Below are 24386 nucleotides of genomic sequence, written 5' to 3' on the forward strand. Positions count from 1 at the left end.
GGCATCGAACATGGGGGTTGGGAAAGAATGCTACCCGGTTGTGTGGTTCTTATGCCCAAACACAAAGATGCCTTAATGTACAAAAAGACCATTCAGCTCCAAGGGAATCAAAAATCACATCCAATCAATGCATCTGTTCGCACTTTCATTGGCTACTGCACTGATGCAGGGGATACATGACTGGTTAGCGTTATTTTATCCAAAAATAAATAAATAAATAAAGACTATTAAAGACTACAATTGGATACATTAGACACAAATATGAGGTATGCTCAAATTATTTTTTTTGTCAGGTTCCCTGTCCCGTCCGATTGTCCGATTCCTCTCATAGGGAGGTGGAAATGACGACTTAACCACACCTGGGCAGTGTGTTCAAGTAGGGGGTTAGGTTGTCATTTCCACCCCTTATGAGAGGAACTGGATACCTATACCAGGTAGAAACCTGATAGGGTAATGATACTTTTGAAAGGATGCATTGAATCTAGATGTGAAATTTTGACGTATGTCTAAATCCACATTATTTCCTTACCATCCGACTATCATAATTTACTGATCACCCACACACATCTCGATGACTGATTAGATATGCACCGGGATGCGTGCAGCATTGCACAACCCTTGAATGCCCCCTGGGCGCTGGGCTCCCTGTAGAGGAGCCGGATCTTATGGCAAAAGACACAAGGCATAGTGATCTACTTCTAAGTGAATGACATACTAAAATCTCTTTCTTGAGGTCACGATTCACGAACTTAAGTTTATCAGGCGAAAGCATAGGGAGGGGTGCATTATTGGAATCGTCAAGTCAATGGTGACGCAGAAAACGACCGGTTGCTCACAAGTGTCCAACTGAAAAGTGGACTCCCCTCTTCTTCTCTTTCGGCGGCGTTTGCAATATTTTCCTAACCTTTATTTGCTAAGATACAAAATCTTCTTCCCAATCTTTTTTTATAAAGTTGTGGATTTGTGAGTTGTGATGCAGTGCTCTGCAATATAGAATAATCTTTTACAACACCCAGTTAATCTTCACTCATCACTGGTTCTATCATAGATCTAATTTATTACTGTAGCCGTTAAAAAAGCGCACATTTCTATCAGACAGCCGTTACTTCTGAGTGTCTGAAACTCTGAGCTGGCAGAGATAAAGAGAAATCTTCATCTTTTTGGTGTTTTTAAATTCCAATTCCATAACAGTTCAGTCTTCGTGTACTTGTTCTTTGTTTGTCTGAAAAGCTCAACTGGAGATCATCTTGGTGGGTCTTTTAGTTTGATTGAGAGAAGAAAAGTGTGAGACTTGAAATGGCAACTTTCGCAGGGACGACTCAGAAATGTAAGGCTTGTGAGAAGACGGTTTACTTGGTGGATCAGCACACGGCTGACAACAAGGTTTATCACAAGGCTTGTTTCCGATGCCATCACTGCAAGGGTACCCTCAAGGTTTGATTTTTTTTTGGAAATTTTGCTCTCAATCATATTCTTGTGTCTTTAATTTCATCATCTTTGTGGTTTTTCTTGTATTCTCTTCTTTGATGATGCTTATGATCTCTGGTTCTTTCTCCTGATATGCTTTGCTTTCTTTGTTTGGTCTATGAAATCTGTTCTGGTCGTGATTGGTGCTTGATTTTATTTTCAATGAGTCCTTTATATGTCCTTTGAATATCCCCTTCCCTCTTTTATCTTTTCTTTCTTCATAGAAAACTGGGTTTCGTTCTGCGATGGATGATGATGATGATGCCGATGATCCTTCTATGTTTTTCTAAAAGGGGTGTTTTTTGAGGAGGGCTTCTAGAGGAGTTCCTTCTACTGTTTAAATTATGTAGTCAATTCTAGTGTTGAAATCTCAAAATTGTCTTCCTTCGCTCCTACCATGATGACTTGTTCTTCTAATTCTGAAGAGTACAATTGGGTGCTGTTTGGATGCTATTTTTTATGCTTATAAGGCATTTGAGTCTCCGTAATTGAGTGATTTGGGTAAGCTGGAGTTGATTCTTGATGGTGCTTTGGGTTCACAAATCGTGTTTAGCAAATTATTCTATAGCTACTTTCTATTTATGTATTTATTTTATTGGGCTCACCCCTAGAGATTGCCTTGATGTTCATTATGTCGAGGAATTTGCATGGCATATAAGGACTCTTGTAAGGTAATGCTAGAAAATTGTTGATCCTCATGGTAGTCCTCAATAACTCAAGCTCTTCAACACTACTAGCTCACTTAATGATCAAAAACCATGTGTATAATAAATTCAAAGGATAAATGTCCTCATGTATTGGATATATTGACTAAGCAAGGGCCTTACAGGGCACTTTTTTGGAATTTGTGTTGGAATTTGTTTATGAGCCAAACAATTGGTTTTTTTTTTTTTTTTTTCTGTTCTTGGTAATAGACTATATTTAGTGTTTTTGGACCTCATGAATTACACAAAATAAATCTAAATCTCACTGTGCTAAAAGAAGAAGACTGTTCAATGTTTTAATACCAAGCAGTATGAATGTAAAGGATTTTTGTTCCAGTCTATTTTTCTGGATGATTTCTTGAGACGATTGATTCATCTTAGAAGAAAGGAGGCAACTGATTCATTGCTATTTGCTCATTTGAAGTGAATTCTGGAAAGTGAAACCATAATTGCCGAACCTAAAACATGAAATGATGAAATGCACAAAGAATCCCAGCCCAAACATCAACACAGTACATGTTCAGATATTCAATTGACAAACATGGTGCCATCATGGAAAACCTTGACAATACATAAATATTCTGTGGAGGCATATGACATAATGAGTAGTGGTTTATTTCTGCATCAGAGGATCTTGCAAACTGCACTTTCTCATAGTATAATTAGAACTCATCTTATTGTGCTTCCATTGCTGCAGGTTTAACAACTGAAATTTTTTCCTGTATATATAGTAGCTATCTGGCATAAACTCTGAAATGCACAAAGTCCATACTTGGCCATTATATAGTGTTAATATACTATGGGTATTTCCCTAACAACTTGCACGTATGTAACTTGGTGAAGAACTAATAACCAGTCAACCAAAAGCAAGAGGGATAGAAGAACAAGAGAAGACAGAGAAGAGAAGAAGATGGAGAGACAGAAGAGTCTGACCCAGCGATAGATTCAGAGTGAAAACTATCGCTGGTCAGTTTAATTTTATTTATAAAGAATCTAACAGAGTTACAATTGAAATAGGAAACTAAATAAGGAACATACTGTAATGGGAACCATCCTAATCAGAAATACTAAACAAATCTAATCACAATAGGACACTCACGATGGGGACACTCCCCCCCTCTTTGTGAGTAACACACTACCATCTACCGCTAACGATATGAGGTGGTCCAATAGGGGTCCGCGACTCCTATAAGACCATACTTTAACACTCCCTCCTCAAGCTGGAGCATACAAATCTCCCATGGCCAGCTTGAAACAACACTTCTGGAAAGCAAGGCTGAGTAGGGACTTGGTAAATAAATCAGCCAACTGATCAGCGGATGAATCAAATGGAGTAACAATCAGCTTCTTTAAAACAGCATCCCATACGAAATGGCAATCAACCTCAATATGTTTGGTCCTTTCATGAAATACAAGGTTGATGGCAATGTAAATGACAGCTTGACTATCCCTAATCATCTTCATAGGTTGAGCAATTGGAAACCCCAACTCTTGAAGAAGAAACTTTAACAACATCAACTCGGCTGCAAAATGAACCATAGCTCAATACTCAACCTCAGCACTAGAATGTGTCATAGTTGTTTGCTTCTTATTATGCCATGAGACAAGGTTACCAACAATGAAAGTGCAATAGCCAGTGGTAGACCTCATATCACCATCAGTACCGGCCCAATTAGCATTAGAAAACCCTACCAAATCAACATTTTGATGTGGGGCCGGTAAATGAACCACTTCCCTGGAGCTCCCTTTAGGTATTCTTAAGATACGACAAGCCCCCTCCTAGTGATTTTTTTTGGCGACTGCATGAATTGGCTAATCATACCCACAACAAAGTAAAGGACAGGACAAGTAACAATTAGATAAATAAGCTTTCCAACTAGTCTCCTGTAGCGGTACCGATCATCGAACACTTCATCAACATCTGTACGAAGCTTCTGATGAGGTTCCTTAGGAGTATCCATTGGTTTGCATCCAAGAATACCACTTTCTGACAAATGATCCAACAGAGATTTCCATTAGGACAGACTAATCCCTTTCTTGCTTCAGAGAACTTCAATACCAAGAAAGCAGCTGAGCGAACCCAAATCTTTCATCTGAAAGTGGTTATGTAGAAAAGATTTAACCTTTGCAATACCAGATACAATATGTCAATACCATAAACCAATAACACCACCACCTTAGAACCTCGACAACGAACAAAAATTGAGTGATCAGAGTAGCACTGTGAAAACCCACAGTTAGTAACAATCGAGCTGACTTTATCAAATCATGCCCTAAGTGACTATTTCAACCCGTAATAGCCTTGTGTAGCTTACATACTTCGTGTGAATTTTCATTCTGAGCAACATACCTGAGAGTTTGCTCCATATGAACCTCCTTCTGTAAATTGCCATCTAAGAATGCATTCTTGATATCCAGTTGATAGAGTGGCCAGTCCAACTTCACAGTTAGGGAGATAAGAACCAGGGTTTAAGTATCGGTTTGTATTGTATCGTATTGGCCGATTCGTAGCGGTATCAGTCGGTACTGATACATCTTTTTTTTTTCAAATGGACTCTCGGATGGTATCGAATTGTATCGACCGATACCATCGATACGTTCGGTGAAAGGTTTCTGTGGGTGGGTACTTTACTATGTTTTGGTATGTATCGATACGTATCGATATGTATCGATACGTATCGATATGTATCGGTTGATACGGCTCGATACATATCGATACCATCAATACCGTGGATACAAACCCAAAAAAAGCCATTTTGAATCACAGACCTGATACAACACACATTCTGGAGTAAAAAAGAAGGAAGACTCAACCAAGAGTCTAAAATCTTCCATTTAACCAAGTTTTTTCACACTTTTGGAGTTTGGACTTCTAATCTACTCTAAAAAATGAATCATGGAGTGCTACAACATCATCCTTTGCATCATCCAACAAGCTGAGATCAGAGATAGAAGGAGATTTCACAAAAAAAGGTAGGTTTTCTGAAAATCCTTGATCTTTGTGTTTAAATCATGGTTTTTAATCCTATTTTTGCTATCCATAGATTTAGGTAAAACTAAGTTAGTTGATGCATCAAACCCTTCATGGCAAGAGACTATTACTACATGTAAGAAACCTCATCCTTTATAAAAATTTTAAATTTCTTTTTTTGATAGTTAGGCCCCAAAGAGAGTTGATCTCATGACCTCTTACTTGTGAGGTGATGGTCTTTGCCAACTGAGCCAACTGAGCAACCCCGTTGGGGTTTACACACAATTTCAATTTAGTGCACTTGTCTGGTTATACGTTGTTCTCCATTTTAGTGTTTATGCATGATACATGTTATATATTGCTTATTTATATTGTTTTTTTACTCCAAACGTGTATTTCCATGTGTATCTTAAGCATTTCCATGGGTATTTGTAGTGTACGATACGTATCTCCGATACGATACGATATGTCTCTTAAAATCACTCTTCTGATATGATACCCGATACCGATACTTTAAACCTTGATAAGAACTCGGACCGAATTGAGACGAGCAACAGGTGAGAACTCCTCAAAGTAGTCCACACCATACATCTGAGTGAAGCCCTTAGCAACCAAATAACCCTTCAACCTTTCAACTGAACCATCCAGATTATACTTAATGGTGTATATCCAGGGACAACGTACAAGATCCTTACCAAGAGGTAGGGTCCATGTCTGTCGAGAGAGTAAGGCATTTATTATTGTTTCCATTGCTACTTTTCACCCAGGATGAGATAAGGCTTCTTGATAAGTCTGGGAATAGAGTTAGTAGATATGAACAATGCAAGATTATGTAAGAGGATGGAAGTGAGAAATGGCAAATTGGATTAGCAACCAAGGATTTTTAGGTGCAAGAGCGGATACCTTTACGAAGACCCACAGGTAAGTCAAGCGGATCTATAGTGGAAGGAACAGATGTAGCAGTGGGCACTTCAGCTGAAGAAGCAAACGTAGTGATGGGTGGAGCAGTAATGGATGGCACTATTCTCTTACACCACTGATACCTTGCAACGAAACATCATTAAATGACACAAGCACAGGCAAGGGGGGGCACAATTATTATCAGTCAGACGAGGAGAAGTAGGTACTGAAGGAACAAAAAATGGTGTACTGTAAAAAAAAAGTAGCGCCAATAGTAATAAAGTACCTTTGAGTATTCGGGTTATAACACAAATACCCTTTCTGGGTACGAGAATATCCCAAAAAAATGCACTTTACAACCTCGGAGACAACTTATTTATCTGAGGGTGTGAACTACTGAAGGAACAAAAAATGGGGTACTATAAAAAAAAAGTAGCGCCAGCAGTAACAAAGTACCTTTGAGTAGTTGGGTCATGTTACGTGCCTTTATTTTAGTAATTAGGATATTTTTAATAATTAAGATTTTAGTTATTATTAGTTATTTATGTATAATTAATGGGAGGGAGTTAAAAGATAATTAGGATTGTGTTGTACGTGGGTGGTTCTGTGGAGGAGTTGTAGGATTTATAACTACTTGTTATTAAGCCTATTTAATAGGTAGCATATAAAGTAAATGGATATGAAATCCCTAAAAATTCTCTATTGAGAAACGAGACATGACTTCCTCCGTAAAGTCAAGAGGATTGGCTTCCTCCTAATTAAGCCAAACTCATCCCCAATTTTCTCTCCCTATTATTTCTCTTTTCTTTTCTTATTTTATTTTAGACTATCCGTGCACTTATCATTTGGTATCAGAGCCAACAAATTACCCACACTATGGAGCAAATTTTCATTAAGATCCGAGATATTCAAGCAAGAAATTTGACTTTGCTTGATGAAATCATGAAAAAGATGTCCAAAAAATTTGACTCCATGTTACCAATTGAAACCACCATAACAGTGCACCCAGAGCAGCCAACAAAGAAGAAGACGATGAAGAAGGAGAAAGTAAAGAAGAAGAAGAAGAAGAAGAAGATGATGATGATGATGATGAAGAATCTCAAGCAATGCAATTCATGTATCACTTCCTTCAAGGTGATAACATTCCCTTCAATGAGATCAACGTGCCATGAGATAACCAATCCTGATTCATTCATTTGGATTTTTCCTATTACGATATGGGATCCTAGCGGACGCTTCCTCAATTTCATTGTCCTTGAGGACAAGGACAATTCAAAGAGGGATAGAATGTTACGTGCCTTTATTTTAGTAATTAGGATATTTTTAATAATTAAAATTTTAGTTATTATTAGTTATTTATGTACAATTAATGGGAGGGAGTTAAAAGATAATTGGGGTTGTGTTGTACGTGGGTGGTTTTGTGGAGTTGTAGGATATATAACTACTTGTTATTAAGTCTATTTAATAGGTAACATATGAAGTGAATGGATATGAATTGAATCCCTAAAAATTCTCTATTGGGAAACGATGCATGACTTCTTGCGTAAAGTCAAGAGGATCGGCTTCCTCCTAATTAAGCCAAACTCATCTCCTATTTTCTTTCGCTCCTTCTTTCTCTCCTTATTATTTTTCTTTTCTTTTCTTATTTTATTCTAGATTATCCGTGCACTTATCAGGTCATAACACAGATACCCTTTCTGGGTACAAGAATATCCCAAAAAAATGCACTTTACAGCCTGGGAGACAATTTATCTATCTGAGGTTGTGAAATATGAGCATTGAAAAAGGTGAATGATTATCTAAAACCAACGAAGGCATCTGATTAATTGAAAAACATGCAGTGAGAATGGCATCACTAAAAGTGCTTGGGGACATTCATGTGGATCATTAGAGATTGAATAATCCCTAACGAGTGTCTGTTTTTTTCGTTCTGCAACCTCATTTTGTTGTGGGATATATGAACAACTATACCATATTCATAACAAAAAGTTGAAATTTCACATTGAGTATTCTCCAATGCATTATCAGAACGAAAAACCTTCATGGAAATATCAAATTGGGTCTTTATTTAATTATAAAATCTTTAAAGATAGACAAAATTTGGAGCAATCCTTCAACAAGTATACCTACGTTAACCGAGAGTAATCATCCACAAAAGTAACAAAGTATGAAAATTCTAACCTATTTTTAACATCACACGGCCCTCAGATTTGCGGCTTGGAACCATGTGTAAATGCCCTAATTGAAAATGCCATTGGAGAGCAGAAACACCAGCAGTAGTTGTAACAGTAAAGGAATTAGTGCTATGGAGCCCAGCCTGCTCAAGCCCACCACCAATTGTTCTCTTTGTCTGAAGGTCCTGAAAAACACAGTGGGAAGGAAAAAGGTGACAAGTAGTTAAGAGATTTGGTCAATTGACTAACAGATAGCAAATTTAACGATAAGTGTGGAACATGAAGAACAAAAGATAAGGTCATAGATTCAGTTGGGGAAACTGTACCATGACCGATCACACTAGTAGAGGATCCATCAGCCAGAATGACAGGAGAAGAGTTAGATATCTTGGATAATGAAGAAAAAAAAATTCAGACTTACCAGTCATATGAATGGATGCACCGGAATCAATGATCCATGGAGTGGAAGAGGTGGATGTAAGAAAGGCTGAAGTACCTATATGGGCCAGAGAGGCAATGGATGACGTGGCATCAGTGGATGTTTGAAGATTTTGTATAAGCTTCAATAGGTAATTATAATTATCTCAAGACACAAACCCTGATGAGGAACCTCCAAATGAGGATACAGTGTTGTTGTCACCAAAAGACACCTGTGCAGTACTACCTTCTAGTACAACAAAATTAACTGAAGGTGGAATCCACTCTGGTTGACTATGTTTAGCCCAATATGTTTCAATAGTGTGATTGGGCTTGCCAAAGTACACAGTCTGAAAGATCGATCACTCTGTTGGCCACCAGTACTTCGGCCATCACGTCCACAACTAACCCATGAACCACGTCCCCTCCTAGAGAAAGTAGAACCTCGGCCAAAGCCAGCAGAGTTCTCCTTAGGAGGAGTGGTATCTGTCTGTGAAGTAGTACTAATATGCTATAAACGAGCAAAGGACTCATTGAGAGAGGGAACTTTTTCACCAGCAAGTAGTTGACTCTTAACTGATTGATAATCCGGATTCAATCCAGCCATAAACTTTGCCACAACGAACTCCTTCCACTGAAGCTGTAACTGTTCCAAATTGGTGGTGAGAGGCTGATAGATGTTGAGTTCCTCATGTATACCCATAAAGGAACTAAAATATTCATTCAATGACTTGTCTCCCTGCTTGAAAGAAAACAGCTTATCATATGAATCAGAGATACGGGGAATAGTCTTCTCATAAGAGAAGGTTCTCTTCAAGTCATCCCACACTCCTTTTGCAGTGAGGTGAAACTGACATTGGCAGAAATTGGCTGATCCATGCTGTTCCATAACCATATTAGGACAATATCATTCTCCTACATTCAGTCCTCATATGCTTTGATTTCAGAAGGCTTCTTATAATCAGTGGAAGGGGGGTCTGACAGAAGATACTTCAGTTTACTTTTGGCATTAATGTATATTTTAATGGCCTGAGACCGTAGAAGATAATTGCCAACTCCATTTATTTTAATAGTGGTGATTTGAATATTCACAATATCTAACTGGTGCTTGGGATCAGCCATCATACATGAATCAATAGGCAGCAGGTTAATCAAAACCAAGAGCAAGATGCACTTCAAGAATTGAGTCAAACCAACAATCAGCAGCTATGGTAAGTAGTGAACCTCCAGAACCCAATCACGAGACACAAATAACATGATAACAGTGACCTATAATCTTAAATAGGTCTAAAGTCTATCAGATATCGACTTAACCGAAAAGGAAAGGTAATACAGGATTACTGCAAGGAGTGTTTGGAGAATCTTCAATACTAAACATCAACTGGTCTGATGGTCTTTAAAATGTGATTGAGGAACCACAATCAGCAGGCCAGGTAGAAACTAGTTTCAGAATTCTCAGATCTGAAAATCACCATAAAAATAAAATTCCGCCCGGGAGAACTATCAACTAACAATGCCACAAGCTTGAGTAGATGATCTTGTTGTCGTGTAAATGTTTTAGCAAGCTGAATCAACCATCAAATGGTTAGACCAATCCAGTGCATGGTAGCAAGTAATCAAAACTCCAGGAAAAAAATTTCCACCTGTGCTGCAAGCTTGAGGAGGAAGAATACTGCCTTCAATCAACAAGGCTTCTCAGGGTAATCAATCAACAGAAACACAGGCACCCTAGTTGTTATTATTTCGCCATAAACTAAGGCCCATTCTTCAGATAAGGCAGCATAGGTTGCTGCATACCTTAGTCCTTAAACGAGAAACAACTCCTTAGACTTTCAAACCAGGAATCGATGGATGACTGATTAATTCTCTGATATCATGTAACTTGGTAAAGAACTAATAACCAGTCAACCAAAAGCAAGAGGAATAGAAGAACAAGAGAAGACAATGGAGAGAAAGAAGAGTCTGAACCAGCAATAGATTCAGAGTAAAACCTATCGCGGGTCAGTGTACTTTACTTATATTGAGTTTAACAGAGTTACAATTGAAATAGGAAGCTAATAAGGAACATACTAGAAAGGAAACCATCCTAATCAGAACTACTACACAAATCTAATCACAATAGGACACTCTCACGATGGGGACAGTCCCCCTATCATGAGTAACACACTACCATCTACAGCTAACAATATGAGATGGTCCAGTAGGGGTCCACAACTCCTATTGGACCATACTTTAACAACTTATGTTTGAAGGATTTGATGAAGGCTTTCTCAATGCTTGCTTTGAAGGCAATGCTTTGACCAAACGTAAAAGACTGAACTAGAAACCACTGCCTTCAAAAAGAATGTCATAACTATGGGGAACTGGTAGAATACTTGAGTAATTTCAATAATTGTACTTATCTTCATGGTCAATTTCATGACCTGGAAATATCCCCAACGATTCTTCCTTACCTCCTCACCCCTCTTTGTTGTTTTACATTAGATCATATAATCATTTATCAGGAGTTCCTTTACAGTTTCTTTTCTTATTGATACTATTAGTTAATGGTAATCTTGCTTTATTATCATGAGGACTCGGGAGCTTTCTTCCCTTTCTATGGAATATTTTTTATTTTGTCTCTGGAAGGGTGAGAAGGTGGGGTGCTTTGGGGGGGGGGGGGGGAGGGGTTGAATTTATTTCATCTTTTTCTCTCATTTTTTGCTAACTTTTGTTGTTTTTCTCTCCCTGTTTTCTGTTTTGGTAGCTTAGTAACTACTCCTCCTTTGGGGTGCTTTTTTTTTTTTTTTTTGGGGGGGGGGGGGGGGAGGGTTTGAATTTGTTTCATCTATTTCTCTCATGTTTTGCTTACTTTTGTTGTTTTTCTCTCCCTGTTTTCTCTTTTGGCAGCTTAGTAACTACTCCTCCTTTGAAGGTGTTCTGTATTGCAAGCCTCACTTTGACCAACTCTTCAAGATGACTGGAAGTTTGGACAAAAGTTTTGAAGGTTTACTCTCTCCATTAATTATTTGCTTTCTTCCATACCCACTTCTTCCAGAATCTAATTTGCTTTAATCTTGATCTCTGTTTTATTTACATATTTATTTATTTTCATTCTTATAGGTGCTCCAAAAGAAGCTAGAGTTTCTGATAAGGTGCTCCACTTCATGAAGTTTGATAATAATTTTATACTTGAAAACTAATATTAAACTGCTACTAAATTTATTTTTGATTAAATTACACAGGGCCATGTCAACAGCAAAGTCTCAAGTATGTTTGCTGGAACCCAAGATAAGTGTGTTGCTTGCAAGAAAACCGTTTACCCACTTGAGAAGGTAGACTTTATCTTTTGTCCTTTCTGTTAAAATGAACTTCACATGCTAGAAATTGTTTCCTTTTTGATGAACCAAAACTGTTTCAGTCTTTGAGCTGCATAGAAGTTTTTCCATTCTGGATTTGTCTTCCCATTTACTTGCATGTAAAAGGTTGATCCATAACCATCTGTATCTTCTGTCTTTTTTGGTCACCGACGCTATAAACTTTGCTAATTATTTCTTTAAGGTGTCTGAAGTTGATAGACCTGTGATTTAGTTAACAGAAGGAGAGGGGAGGGGGGAAAGAATTTTGAACATGTTAAAAAGAAGCTGTAACTATTATTATTATTATTATTATTTTATATCTGAATCATTTCTTCTCTTTTAAGTTTCTAACATTTGGGTTCATTGAGATAATGGTTTGATAAAGAGGTTCTAGGGAATCAAAAGGTATACATCGTGCCCCTAGGGAGAATTGGTGATGGGATGATGAGGTCCAAGCAGCCATTAATGTTAAGAAACTAGTTTTACGGCATGACAAAGGACTAAAGAGGTAAAGGATCTAAAAGGTATATATTTGCCAGAAATGAAGCTTAAAAGATTGTGGGGAAAGCAAGGTGAAGAAATATGACGACCTTTATAATAATCAGAACACAAAGGAAAGAGAAAAAGATATCTATAAGATAGTTAAATTCAGAGAAAGGAAGAGTAGAGATTTTGACATTGTTAAATGTATTAAAAGTGATGATGGTAGAATACTAGTTAGGGATGAAGACATTAAGGAGAGATGGAAGGCATATTTCTACAACCTACTTAATGAAGACTTTTATGTGTAGATATATACGTAAAATTGGGGTCCACCCTAATTTACGTGCAGATATATACTTAGAATTAGGGTGTCTGAGGTAAAAGAAGCTTTAAGAAAGATGAAAGTAGGCAAGGCTCCAGGCCTAGACGGGGTCCCAATAGAGGTGTGGAAGAGCATAGGAATTTGTGGTTTATCTTGGCTAACCAAGATGTTTAACAAGATTATGAGCCCAAAGAAAATACCAGATGAATAGAGGAGAAGCATTGTGGTCTTGGTTTACAAAAATAAAGTTGATATTCAGAGATGCAATAACTATAGAGGCATAAAGCTAACGAGTCATACGATGAAGTTATGGGAAAGGGTTTTTGAAACCCACCTGAGAAATGAAACTATTATTTTGGAGAACCAATTTGGTTTTATGCTAGGAAGATCCACGATGGAAGGTATTTTCCTACTTAAGAGACTCATGGAACGATATAGAGAGAGCAGGAAGGATCTCCATATGCTCTTTATTGACCAAGAAAAAGCCTACGACAAAGTCCCTAGGGAATTAATCTGGCAAATATTGGAGAAGAGAAGGGTGTCATGTAAATATGTGGACATTATTGAAGATATGTATGATGGTGTAGTGACTAGCATAAGAATTGTGGGGGGGGGGGGTCAAGATAGTGAATTCCCAATGACAATTGGGTTACACCAAGGATCAGCCTTAAGCCCTTATTTGTTTGTTTTTATCTTGGATGATTTAACCAGAGGCATACAAGATGAAGTTCTTTGGTGTATGCTTTTTGCTGATGATATTGTTCTAGTGGATGAGACAAAGGCAGGGATTAACACCAAGTTGGAGTTATGGAGATCAACCTTGGAATTAAAAGGTCTTAAGATAAGTACAACAAAAACGGAATATATGGTGTGTAACTTTAGTCACACTAGGATGATTAATGAGATGGTGAATAATGCTGAGAAAGAGATCCACAAAGTGACTATTTTAGATATTTGCTCAATCGTACATAAAGAAGGTGATATAGAGGATGATGTTGCCCAGAGGATTAAAATAGGATGGATGAAGTGGAGAGGTGCATTCGGAGTGCTGTGTGGTCGGTATATTCCCTCAAAGTTTTAAAGGAAAATTTTATAGGACTGTCATATGACCGGCTATGATGCATGATGCGGAATGTTGGGCAGTTAAGAAGAGTCATATAGATAAACTAGGTGCAGCGGAGGTGAGGATGTTGAGATGGATGTATGGCAAAACTAGGAAGGATAAAGTAAGGAATGACATATTAGAGCTAAGTTGGGAGTAGCCCCGATTCATGATAATCTATGAGGGAGTCATTTGAGGTGGCATGGCCATGTTCAACGGAGTCCTTGGGATGCTCAAGTACGGAAGTGTGATTTGATTCAAATTGAAGGGACTAAAATAGCCAGGGGCAGGCCTAGATTAACCATAGTAGAAGTGGTGAGGAAAGACATGCATAGCTTAGGCCTCGTATCATGTATGACTTCCAATAGGGCTGATTGGAAAGCAAGGATCATGGTATGTTGTTGTTGTTGACTCTCAGTTGTTGTTGAGATAATGGTTTGAGATCTGTTTAGAATAGGAGACAAATTGTCATTTTCTTTCTATCGTGGAATGAATTATACCTATAAACTTTAGTTGCACCTCCGTTGTAAAAAAAATATTGTACTCATAACTCATATGTAGCCATTGCACCCTCATGAGTCTCAAGCATAAAAGGTCTTTCATGAAGAATGCTCCACCCTGTGGTGGCTACATCCTTTGTTTGCATGGTAACCCGTACCTGAATCATAGTATTTAGGGGTGACAAAACATGAAACAAACACAACTGGATAGTTCCAGGTTCAGGTTGGGGATTTCAGGGTCTAGGTCAGATTTAGTTTGATGCGACCAACTCAAAAAGTAAACCCAAAATGACCTGACATATGTCATCTTTTCAGGGTTAACATTTTCAACTCAACAGTTATGGTCAATCTCTTCATGTCTATATGTTTATAAAGAGATTTTCTGTGAGGTCATGCTTTTTTAATTGGGAAAAAACACAAGCTGCACTGAGGCAGGCTGTGTTGGGTTGTTTTAGGTTAAGGGAAATACAGTTCTTTGAACTAATGTTGAGATACTAGTTTAAACATGGGAATGCATTGCAGTTAAAGTTGTTTGGCAACAGAGCTCACAATGGGAATTCCTTCAAAGTCTAAGGTCACTGCTAGAAATTTTTTCCTGAATTCATCATAATATATAGAATGTTCAAAACTTCAAATAGTATCTGGAGTTTCGCATTTTATTCAGATACTCCTTCAACCCTGTGCTAGGACCACAGTCAGCCATCTAGCTGAACACCCAAAATTTCTTTGCATCACATGAATATCCCCTATTTCATTTGTCTTTTTTTTAAGGTACTTTTTATTCCATGTCCCAATCCAATTTGGAGGTCCTATAGATGGCTGACCCTGGGATCCCGTAGAGATTTCCCTTCAAAGAATAGTGAATGTGGAATGTGATTTGTAGCCTGTAGGCCATGCTGCCCACCTGCTTACCATAGAAGGAAGAAGTCTGCCCTTATAGAATGGATTCCAATGGGGAGTATGTTACCGACATCCTGCATAGAAAATGGTGACCATCATAAATTGCTGATCTTGCCCAAAATAAATAAATAAGCTGGTGCTTCCCACCCTCCTTTGCCTTAACGAGTAAGAAAGCAGGGTACAGTAATCTCTCTAGTAATTGAAGTATCCATAATTATTAGGAAGAATAAATAATATATCCATGTAGAAGAAGAAATCCTTTTTCTTTTGGGAGGATTTAAAAAATAGGAAAGAGATCGCTGTCTGGGCCTCTAGTGCCTACATCAGTGCGCGGGACAATGAGAATGCACACGGTGCGGGGGCAAGAGATGATGGCACTTTTTATTTCATGGGAGGGCAGCGTGGTACTTCTGCGCCCTTCTGTGTCTAGGCGCAGGAACCACGCGGGCCACGTGACCATACCAGGTAGCATTCTTTTCCCCTTACATCTTTTTTACCTTGAAGATCAGTTTTATGTTAAGTTTACACATGAACTTTATGATAAGCATACAGATGGACATAAAGGTCACAAATGTACATGTTCATGTAGTATGGAGGGAATTCCTATCCTATTAAATTATAATATATACTGGGTCATCTGAAAATATGAATCCTGAATGGACAGTGGAGTTTCAGTTATGCATATACTGAAGGGGCATTAGAGAATCAACTGATGTATGCTCACCATGTGCTGTACGAATTGTTGGAATAGCAATGGAGTCGACCTCTAGATATTCCTAAATTTAATCTTTTGATCACTTGTCAAACCAAATGACCGTACTTCTTAGTAGGACACATTTTCTGACTCCATTGTGTTTTTTCTCTTTTGCCCTCCAGGTAGCAGTAGATGGTACCTCATACCATAAAGCGTGTTTCAAGTGTACCCATGGGGGCTGTGTGATCAGCACATCTAACTATGTTGCCCATGAGCACAGGCTCTATTGTAAGCATCATCATTCTCAGCTCTTCAAAGAGAAGGGGAATTTCAGCCAACTTGACAAGCATGAAGATGCTAAAGGTGTCGCTGACGATGCTGTTCTTGATGCATGAAATTTGTCTTTTGATCTCTCAAGGGTTTTCCATGTCTTGCCCATCATAGCCTTTGTATGTGAAACTGTAGGATCTATATCTACAAGGTTCTTTCTAAGCATGAGTGGAAACTATGGAAGTATATAACAGAGGTATTGGCCTAGTTTTCTATTTTTTGGAGGTCAACAGTCAAACACAGGAGTTTCAGTCATTTTCTAATTCTTTTGAGTGTGAGGTTTGAATAATATTACAGAAGAGGAATATATTCTCTTACTTTTTGCCATAATCTAAACCAAAATCTTTGGAGGGAGTGCTTTAAGTTTGAAATGGATGTTTTTGTTTTAAGATAGAGAAGTCAAGTTGTTCTATGGTTAGTTGCTGTATTGCAAGCAGAATTTGGTGCCTTTTCTTTTGAAAACAAAGCTGGCTATTTGATGTTTGATTTTCTCTGTGGTATCTAGAGTACATAATTGGTGTTTGTAGCTTGTTGATATGGACTGAATCAGTCACCACTTTGGCTCATTGTCTTCTTAAAGTCATTTCTGTTTTCAAAAGTCAGGAAGAAGGCATATATGTGAAGGATGTAGACTAGACTGTTGGAGTATGTTTTTAAGTATTTTGCTGGATATTCAGAACATATAAAAAGTTTAAATTGGGGTTCTATTAACTATATACCAAGATCCAAGAACAGGGAAGAACACTCATTGGTGCATGGGGTTGGGTCGCCCAATAAAACTGCATTATAGTTTTTCTGCATTACTGTCTACTTTTTTTTTATAGTTTTAAGTTGATTCGAGCTTCATTAGTGGCGAATGATCCATGATCGGAGTCTTGAGCCATCATTAACTCATACTCCTTATTGTACAGGGTCGAGAATACTCTTTCTTAAAATTGGACGAGATTGATGATAATGGAGAAGGGATTCCTTCTTCATCGTGGGTGAAAGAAAACTGAGTCCAATTGAATTTTGTCATTCTAAAGGAATTCATTTTTTCTTTTTGATCATTCTTTCTAAAATAATCAAGCCAAATGGGGTCTTCAGTCTTCTCGCCTATGGCAATGAAATGGTGAGGGAGACACTTGGTCTTCTTTTGACTCTAAAATGCTTCTTAGATCCTACTAATAAGAAGCTGGAGCGAGAAGGGAGAGGGACCAAAAGATGTGGTTTGTCAGGTAACGAGCATATAACCACTTAACCAGTCCACCCTAGGGAGAATCACATTTAGAGGTAATGGTCTAAGCAGGGTGTGGCTCCTCTCCAATCACTGTATAGGACTGGTGAGACAATATAGAGTGAGGGAGCCGCCTTTAGTGGGTCCCACACTCCTCTCCTCTTTCCAGTAAAATTGGATTGAATTGTGTTTCTGAAGGCAGTTTTTTGTGATGTTAGAATATACAATAAAAGAATCAACAATATATATATTGAAATGGCTGATCCCAAGCACCAGTTTGGTATTCTAAACTTATTTGTTCATGCTCTTAGATTAGATGTAAACCCCCCCCCCCCCCCCCCCCCCCCCCCCCCCCCCCCCCCCCCCCCCCCCCCCCCCCCCCCCCCCCCCCCCCCCCCCCCCCCCCCCCCCCAAGGAAATGATCGAATTGAAACGTCTCAGATCACTTAGCAGAAGATCCCTCCTTCAATAACGGCTCTGCATATTTTTAATACCATGTGCGATACTAGGCAGAAGGCTATTTCATTTCATAGTGATTTCATCAAATATTTGGGACTCTGTTTTCTCTGGTGATATTGAATCTCGATTCATTCAAATCCTTAAAGCAAAGGGGTAGAAACAAACCCCCCTCCCCCTCAGGTGGAGAAAACAAGGTTTGGGGTTGCAGAGGAGGAAGAAGAATAAGGAGAAGAAAGGAGGAGGAGGAGGAGGGACAGTGATGGGGTGGGGTTTTTTTACAATTACCACCCCAAATGACATTTTGGCTTAAAAATCGTGCAAGGATCACGATTAACCCTTTCGTTAGGAAATGTAACGGTTGAAATAGTATTATTATGCGAGGAAGGTAACGATTTTGAAATTTTGAAATAGTAGATATCAAAGTTTTGGAGTGATAATTGTAAAAATCCATTTTAAAATTGAACTACAAACTGCATGTAAACCGGATAATGAAAACTGAATAGAAATCAAATCGAATGCAAAACGATTTTGATTTTGACTAATTCTTATCAGTTTAGATTCACACATTGTCAAAATTTATACTGAAACAAAATCGGACCAATTGACACCTTTGCACAATCACATCCCTAGGAAAACCTGAGCCAGCACCAACTTCGACCAACCCTATCAAACCAGTCCATAGCCTCATGACTGCACAAGGGGCGCGTTACACATTGGGCTCCTCTCCAATGAGGCATCCTCCTAATGAGTGTCCAATGAGACATCCAACGGTTGGGATGGCTGGATGCGTGCCAGACCCGCACACGCACATCCATCAGAGTCAGCTCAGCCGTTGGATGCTCATTGGGCACTCACAGGAAACGAGCCGGATCCGGCGTGTTACACACTGACACTAGTTACACCTCTCTCTCCTCTCTCCCTGGTTGAACAGAAATCGCTGAAGGCAGCACTTGCAGAGTTGCAGCTGAGACGAGGAGAACACAATCAAATAAATGAGCCTATGAGCTTTACCAATCATTGTTCTCATGCACTATCGAAATGCGGAACAGTCGGTCCATCTCTCTTCATCTCAACCCTCTTGAAAGCTTGTAGAACAATCCGAAACCTCGAACAAGTTCACGCACAGATTATTCAAAAGGGTATAGAACAAGATAACTTTGTAATTTCCCAGTTCGTTTGTCGTTGCAACTCATTCTCCAACATAGGATACGCTTCAAGTGTTTTTGATCGCGTTTGTGAGCCAAATGTCTATCTTTGGAACTCTGTCATTAAAGGATATCGTGATCGTTCCTCTGTTAATGAGACCATTTCTATTTTTAATCGCATGAAATCGTCTAAAGTTACTCCCGATGAATTCACGTTTCCTTCTTTGATCAAGGCGTGCTCGAGTGTGTCTGCGATTAGGGAAGGTAGGGCAATTCACGGCTCGATAGTGAGATATGGAATAGACACGAACATTTTTGTTAGTACGAGTTTGATTGATTTGTATGGGAAGTGTCGTGAGATTGAATGTGCTCGAAAGATTTTTGATGGGATGTCTTGCAGGAATGAGTTTTCTTGGACGGCTATGATTGTTAGTTACATGATTTTGGGGGATTTAGCTGCAGCTGGAAAGCTTTTTAACCAAATACCATGTCGGAATCTTGCATCCTGGAATGCGATGATTGGTGGGTATGTGAAGTTTGGTGACTTGACGAGTGCTAAGAATCTGTTTGATCAAATGCCAGAGAAGAATGCGGTTTCCTTCACATCATTGATATGTGGGTATGCCAAGGCAGGTGATATGGCTTCTGCACGATTTCTATTTGATCAATCTCCAGTTAGAGATATTGTATCGTGGTCTGCTTTGATATCGGGCTATGTGCAGAATGGTAAACCAAATGAGGCTGTGAAGATCTTCTTTGAGATGCATTCAAAAAATGTTAGACCGGATGAATTTGTTATGGTGAGCTTAATGTCTGCATGTTCCCAAGTTGGTAGTTTGGAACTAGCCAAATGGATTGATTCTTATGTGGTCCAGAACTTGATGGATCTTCGTCAAGCTCATGTTACTGCAGCTCTCATAGACATGAATGCCAAGTGTGGGAATTTGGAAAGGGCATCCTATTTGTTTGAGGAGATGCCAAAACGAGATCTTTTCTCGTATTGTTCTATGATTCAGGGCCTGTCAATTCATGGGCTTGGGGAGCAGGTTGTCAGGCTCTTTGCTCGAATGCTTGATGAAGGCTTGATTCCTGATGATGTAGCTTTCACAGTTGTCCTTAATGGTTGCAGCCATGCAGGCCTTGTTGAAGAGGGTTGCTTTTACTTTAATTCCATGAAAAATGACTACTCCATAACTCCTTCTCCAGATCACTATGCCTGTATGGTTGATCTTCTTGGAAGATCTGGGAATTTAGAAGCAGCTTATGACCTCATAAAATCAATGCCTGTGGAACCACATGCTGGTGCCTGGGGTGCATTGCTTGGTGCATGTAGGCTACATTCTGATATTGAGCTTGGGGAGGCGGTGGCAAGCCGGCTTTTCAAGCTTGAACCTCACAGTGCAGGTAGTTATGTGCTATTGTCAAACATTTATGCAGCTGCAGATAGGTGGTTGGATGTTTCTAATGTGAGGAACATGATGCGGGAGAAGGGGATCAGAAAGATTCCTGGTGTCAGTTGGATTTAGTATTTGAGGTTGTGTCATGGAAAATTCTGAAGAACAGTACAGACACCTTTGGATTATTCCTTAAAAATCCTGAAAACTTTTTCCATACAGGCTTCGCAAAGATCATCACCTTCTTAAGACAGTAGCTCAGTGTCACTTTCTCTTAGAGATTGGCTAAAGGTGGCTGGCTGAGTGAATCATCTGGATAGTTGATTTGGTGGTTCGTGACATGAGGTATTCCTTTAATTTCTGAACTTCTAGACTCAAAATATGGAGATTATGGGACTTACGCGTCTTTTCGTACCTCTATTTCTACACGGTTCATGATGTGCTTAACTTTCATGGTTAAATGTGTTGCCATGGTGAGCAGGTTGTCCATGGCAAGCATATAAAATGCAAGTTCATCTGATTATGCATTATTTGGTTTTCAATTGTTTATCTTTTGTAGCTTCTCTGGAAGACTTCAGCACTGAAAGAGCTGATGGCACCATTAATGCAAAGGAGTTCCCTTGTTCTTCTGTTCAGAGGCGAGGTGGTGTTTATCACAGAAGTATTTCTTTCTTCTCTTTTTTCGGTCCATGGATCATACACCACTTAGGCCTCTGTCTTGAAGTGGTGATATTGAGTTTGGATTTTTTTCTAGTATTGCCCCCAACACTATTGAGCACATATTCAAACTTGGCCGCATGGGGATTTCTATAATCCAGATCACTTTTTTGGGTAATTACTGAAACTTTCAGAATTGGGACTTTCTGATGAGTAGATAGATTTGATGTGACTTTCTGATGGGTAGATACTTTTGATTGTTCTTGTGTGTGGCAAAATATATAACTAGATTGTAGTCTCCTAAGTAACATCAGGTTCTGATCTTTGTTTGATTTATTCTGTTACAATGACTTCTAGCTTGGGTTAAGTAACTAAGCGAAGTTGCAGGAAGTATCATGGCATGATTTGTTGCTGCTTTTGATTGCTATTTTCTGGTAAGTATGAACCACTGCCTGACAAGGTTGGACCTGAAGAGAGAAACAAGATCAATGGCCACTCCTACTTCAACCTGGTCCTCATCACCCATGTATGAGGTGCTGGTGATGTCCATGCTGTTTCCATTAAAAGATCTAGGACTGGGTGGCCAACATGTAACTGAGCTTTTCAGTATTATGAATTTGCCACTGACTTGTACACTTCTATCTTGCCTGTGTCTGTGTGTATGGAATTCAGCTCTGTTGCATGCCATGGAAGCCCCAACTAGAGAGCTCTGTTTTTTTTGTGAAATTGTATGCTTTAGACTCTCATCAGTGCACTTTTGAAATTGTAAAATGTATCAATAGTTGGAGTTGATTTGGGGATCGAACCCACTGGTCTTACAACTAACCTAACATTGCAGTAATGTATAGGATTTGAACAAATGTGAATTCAAATTGGTTTCTGTATCATGTTGTAGAGTCTTGTTTGGTTGGTTTGCTTATAGGGAAAAAAAAGTAGTCAATTTTTCAAAAAAGGTATACTTTTAGCAGCGGTATTTTTATCGTCGCTAATGCTACCTAGTCTTTATGTTTTAGAGGCTAAAATACCACTACTAATGCTACATAGTCTAAATGTTTTAGTGGTGGTTTTTACCTCATCTCTTACAGTAGCGGAAAGAAACTCGCTTCAAATTATATCATTCAATTTAACCTTTTAGTGGCGGTTTTATTACCACTGCCGAAATCTGTCTCAAAAAATATCAACACGGGAGATGCGTGAAACCGCCACTAATCATTTGCTGCGGCACATAAACCAGATTTGCACTAGTTTGTACTGCTGCGAAAGGCCTTAAGAGGTTTTTAAGTGACAATGCATGAGTGATAATGCCAAGTGACTATGAGATTGAACAGTCCTGGACTGCCTAAGATATCGTATCCAAGGCATAAAAAAACTAGTTAGGTAAAGAGATAGGAGCCTACAGTACAAAATCTGTAGGGAAATTCCTCATCCCAGCGCCAAACTTCCCAATATCATTTTTAGGGGTGTCAATAAAGCCCGGCTGGCCCAAACCCGTCCCGAGCCCGGCCCGGCCCGACCTGATTTTTTGACCCCGAGGGCGGGTTTGGGTTTAGTTATAGTCTCGACCTGCGGGTCGGGTCGGTCGTGGTTTAGATCCTGGGCCTAGCCCGGCCCGGCCCGACCCGACCCGACCCTGTATTAATTATAGGTATATAATATTACATATATATATATATATATATATATATATATATATATATATTATATACTTAATATAAGTATTTTCATGACAAAAAAAAAAACAGAAGAGAATTGTACATAGATAATTACTAGCTTTGTCATCATCATGAAGTGGGAACCCATAAAAAGAGTAGATCATCTACTATTTTGATCGAGGACCATAAAAAGAGTCACCGACATGATTGTTATTTAGTTGTAGCCCCTATAAGCTTCCGGCCTATTAAGGGGACATCGTCGTTACAATTGTAGAGAGAGAGTTTATACACACGCCATTTTTTTCAACATATTTATTAGCTGTCCCATAGGTTGAGATCCTATGTTACAAAAACATGGTCTAATGAGACACGTGGATGGTGCTTATAGGGAAAAACAAGTAGTCAATTTTTCAAAAAAGGTATAATTTTAGCTGTGGTATTTTTATCGTCGCTAATGCTACCTAGTCTTTATGTTTTAGAGGCTAAAATACCACTACTAATGCTACATAGTCTAAATGTTTTAGAGGTGGTTTTTACCTCGTCTTTTACAGTAGCGGAAAGAAACTCGCTTCAAATTATATCATTCAATTTAACCTTTTAGTGGCGGTTTTATTACCACTGCCGAAATCTGTCTCAAAAAATATCAACACGGGAGATGCGTGAAACCGCCACTAATCATTTGCTGCGGCACATAAACCAGATTTGCACTAGTTTGTACTGCTGCGAAAGGCCTTAAGAGGTTTTTAAGTGATAATGCCAAGTGACTATGAGATTGAACAATCCTTGACTGCCTAAGATATTGTCTCCAAGGCATAAAAAACTAGTTAGGTAAAGAGATAGGAGCCTACAGTACAAAATCTGTAGGGAAATTCCTCATCCCAGCCCCAAACTTCCCAATATTATTTTAGATAAATCCACTTCTATATTTTTGTATGTGGTGATTGTAATGCATTGAACACATGCATCTGCTAGTGTTATTATACTCTGTGTTATTCGCCTCTGCAAATTTGAGTTACACTGAATACAAGGTTTTATGACCAATTTTGGGTGGCCATTAGATAAAGGAGCTCTGGTACTGATGCTACATGATTTCTTAATCCATGACAACAGAGAAGGAGATTGTAGTCAGAGAGGAGAGATGAGGAGAGGGAGGAGACTGGGTTCTGCTAGCTACTCCAGGCTCTTCAATTCTATCTTTCTTCTATACTTATTCCAAAGTTATATTTTATCTCTTTACCACTATATTTGTTATGTAATTATAAATCATGTATAAATACGTGCATCAAAATTACTTGTGAGACCCACAAGCTTAGCGAGAGGAAAAACAAAAAAAAAAAATCCTTTTCAATTCCTTAAAAGTGCAGTGTGGTGTAGTTTGGGGTTGAGAGCTCGACACGTGGAAGATGTTAAATTAAAGTAAATTCCAGTAAAGGTCCCAGCAATCCCCAATTGGGAAAAAAATCCTCTTCAATTCTCTAAAAGTGTAGTATGGTGCAGTTTAGGGCTGAGAGCTCGACATGTGGATGATATTAAATTCAGCAGTGCCAAGCTCTAGAAGATT

At 38.8% G+C, this 24386-nt stretch overlaps 2 protein-coding genes across 3 annotated transcripts; both read left to right on the forward strand.

The window, feature by feature from the left end:
- Positions 1–1237: 1237 nt before the first annotated feature.
- LOC122661542 (LIM domain-containing protein WLIM1-like) lies at positions 1238–16877 on the forward strand. Of its 2 annotated transcripts, none has more exons than XM_043856967.1 (5): positions 1238–1434; positions 11523–11619; positions 11736–11767; positions 11858–11947; positions 16155–16877. In XM_043856967.1, the coding sequence occupies exons 1-5, from the start codon at positions 1297–1299 to the stop codon at positions 16365–16367; spliced, it is 570 nt and encodes a 189-aa protein (XP_043712902.1). In that variant the 5' UTR covers positions 1238–1296; the 3' UTR covers positions 16368–16877. The 2 variants fall into 2 exon arrangements, with proteins under 2 accessions (XP_043712902.1, XP_043712903.1); XM_043856968.1 differs by having other exon boundaries at positions 11565–11619.
- A 1884-nt stretch (positions 16878–18761) lies between these two features.
- On the forward strand, positions 18762–21144 carry LOC122663253 (putative pentatricopeptide repeat-containing protein At5g37570). Its single transcript, XM_043858941.1, has one exon. It carries the CDS (start codon positions 18762–18764, stop codon positions 20646–20648), a length of 1887 nt encoding a protein of 628 aa, XP_043714876.1. The 3' UTR covers positions 20649–21144.
- The last annotated feature ends 3242 nt before the right edge of the window (positions 21145–24386 follow it).

This window comes from Telopea speciosissima, chromosome 5, assembly GCF_018873765.1.
Source record: "Telopea speciosissima isolate NSW1024214 ecotype Mountain lineage chromosome 5, Tspe_v1, whole genome shotgun sequence".
Taxonomy (NCBI): Eukaryota; Viridiplantae; Streptophyta; class Magnoliopsida; order Proteales; family Proteaceae; genus Telopea; species Telopea speciosissima.

Coding starts and splice junctions, on each gene's coding strand:
- LOC122663253 (XM_043858941.1), top strand. CDS start 18,762: ATGCGTGCCAGACCCGCACACGCACATCCATCAGAGTCAGCTCAGCCG.
- LOC122661542 (XM_043856967.1), top strand. CDS start 1,297: ATGGCAACTTTCGCAGGGACGACTCAGAAATGTAAGGCTTGTGAGAAG. Junction 1,435..11,522: donor ACTGCAAGGGTACCCTCAAG/GTTTGATTTTTT, acceptor CTCTTTTGGCAG/CTTAGTAACTACTCCTCCTT. Junction 11,620..11,735: donor TTTGGACAAAAGTTTTGAAG/GTTTACTCTCTC, acceptor TCATTCTTATAG/GTGCTCCAAAAGAAGCTAGA.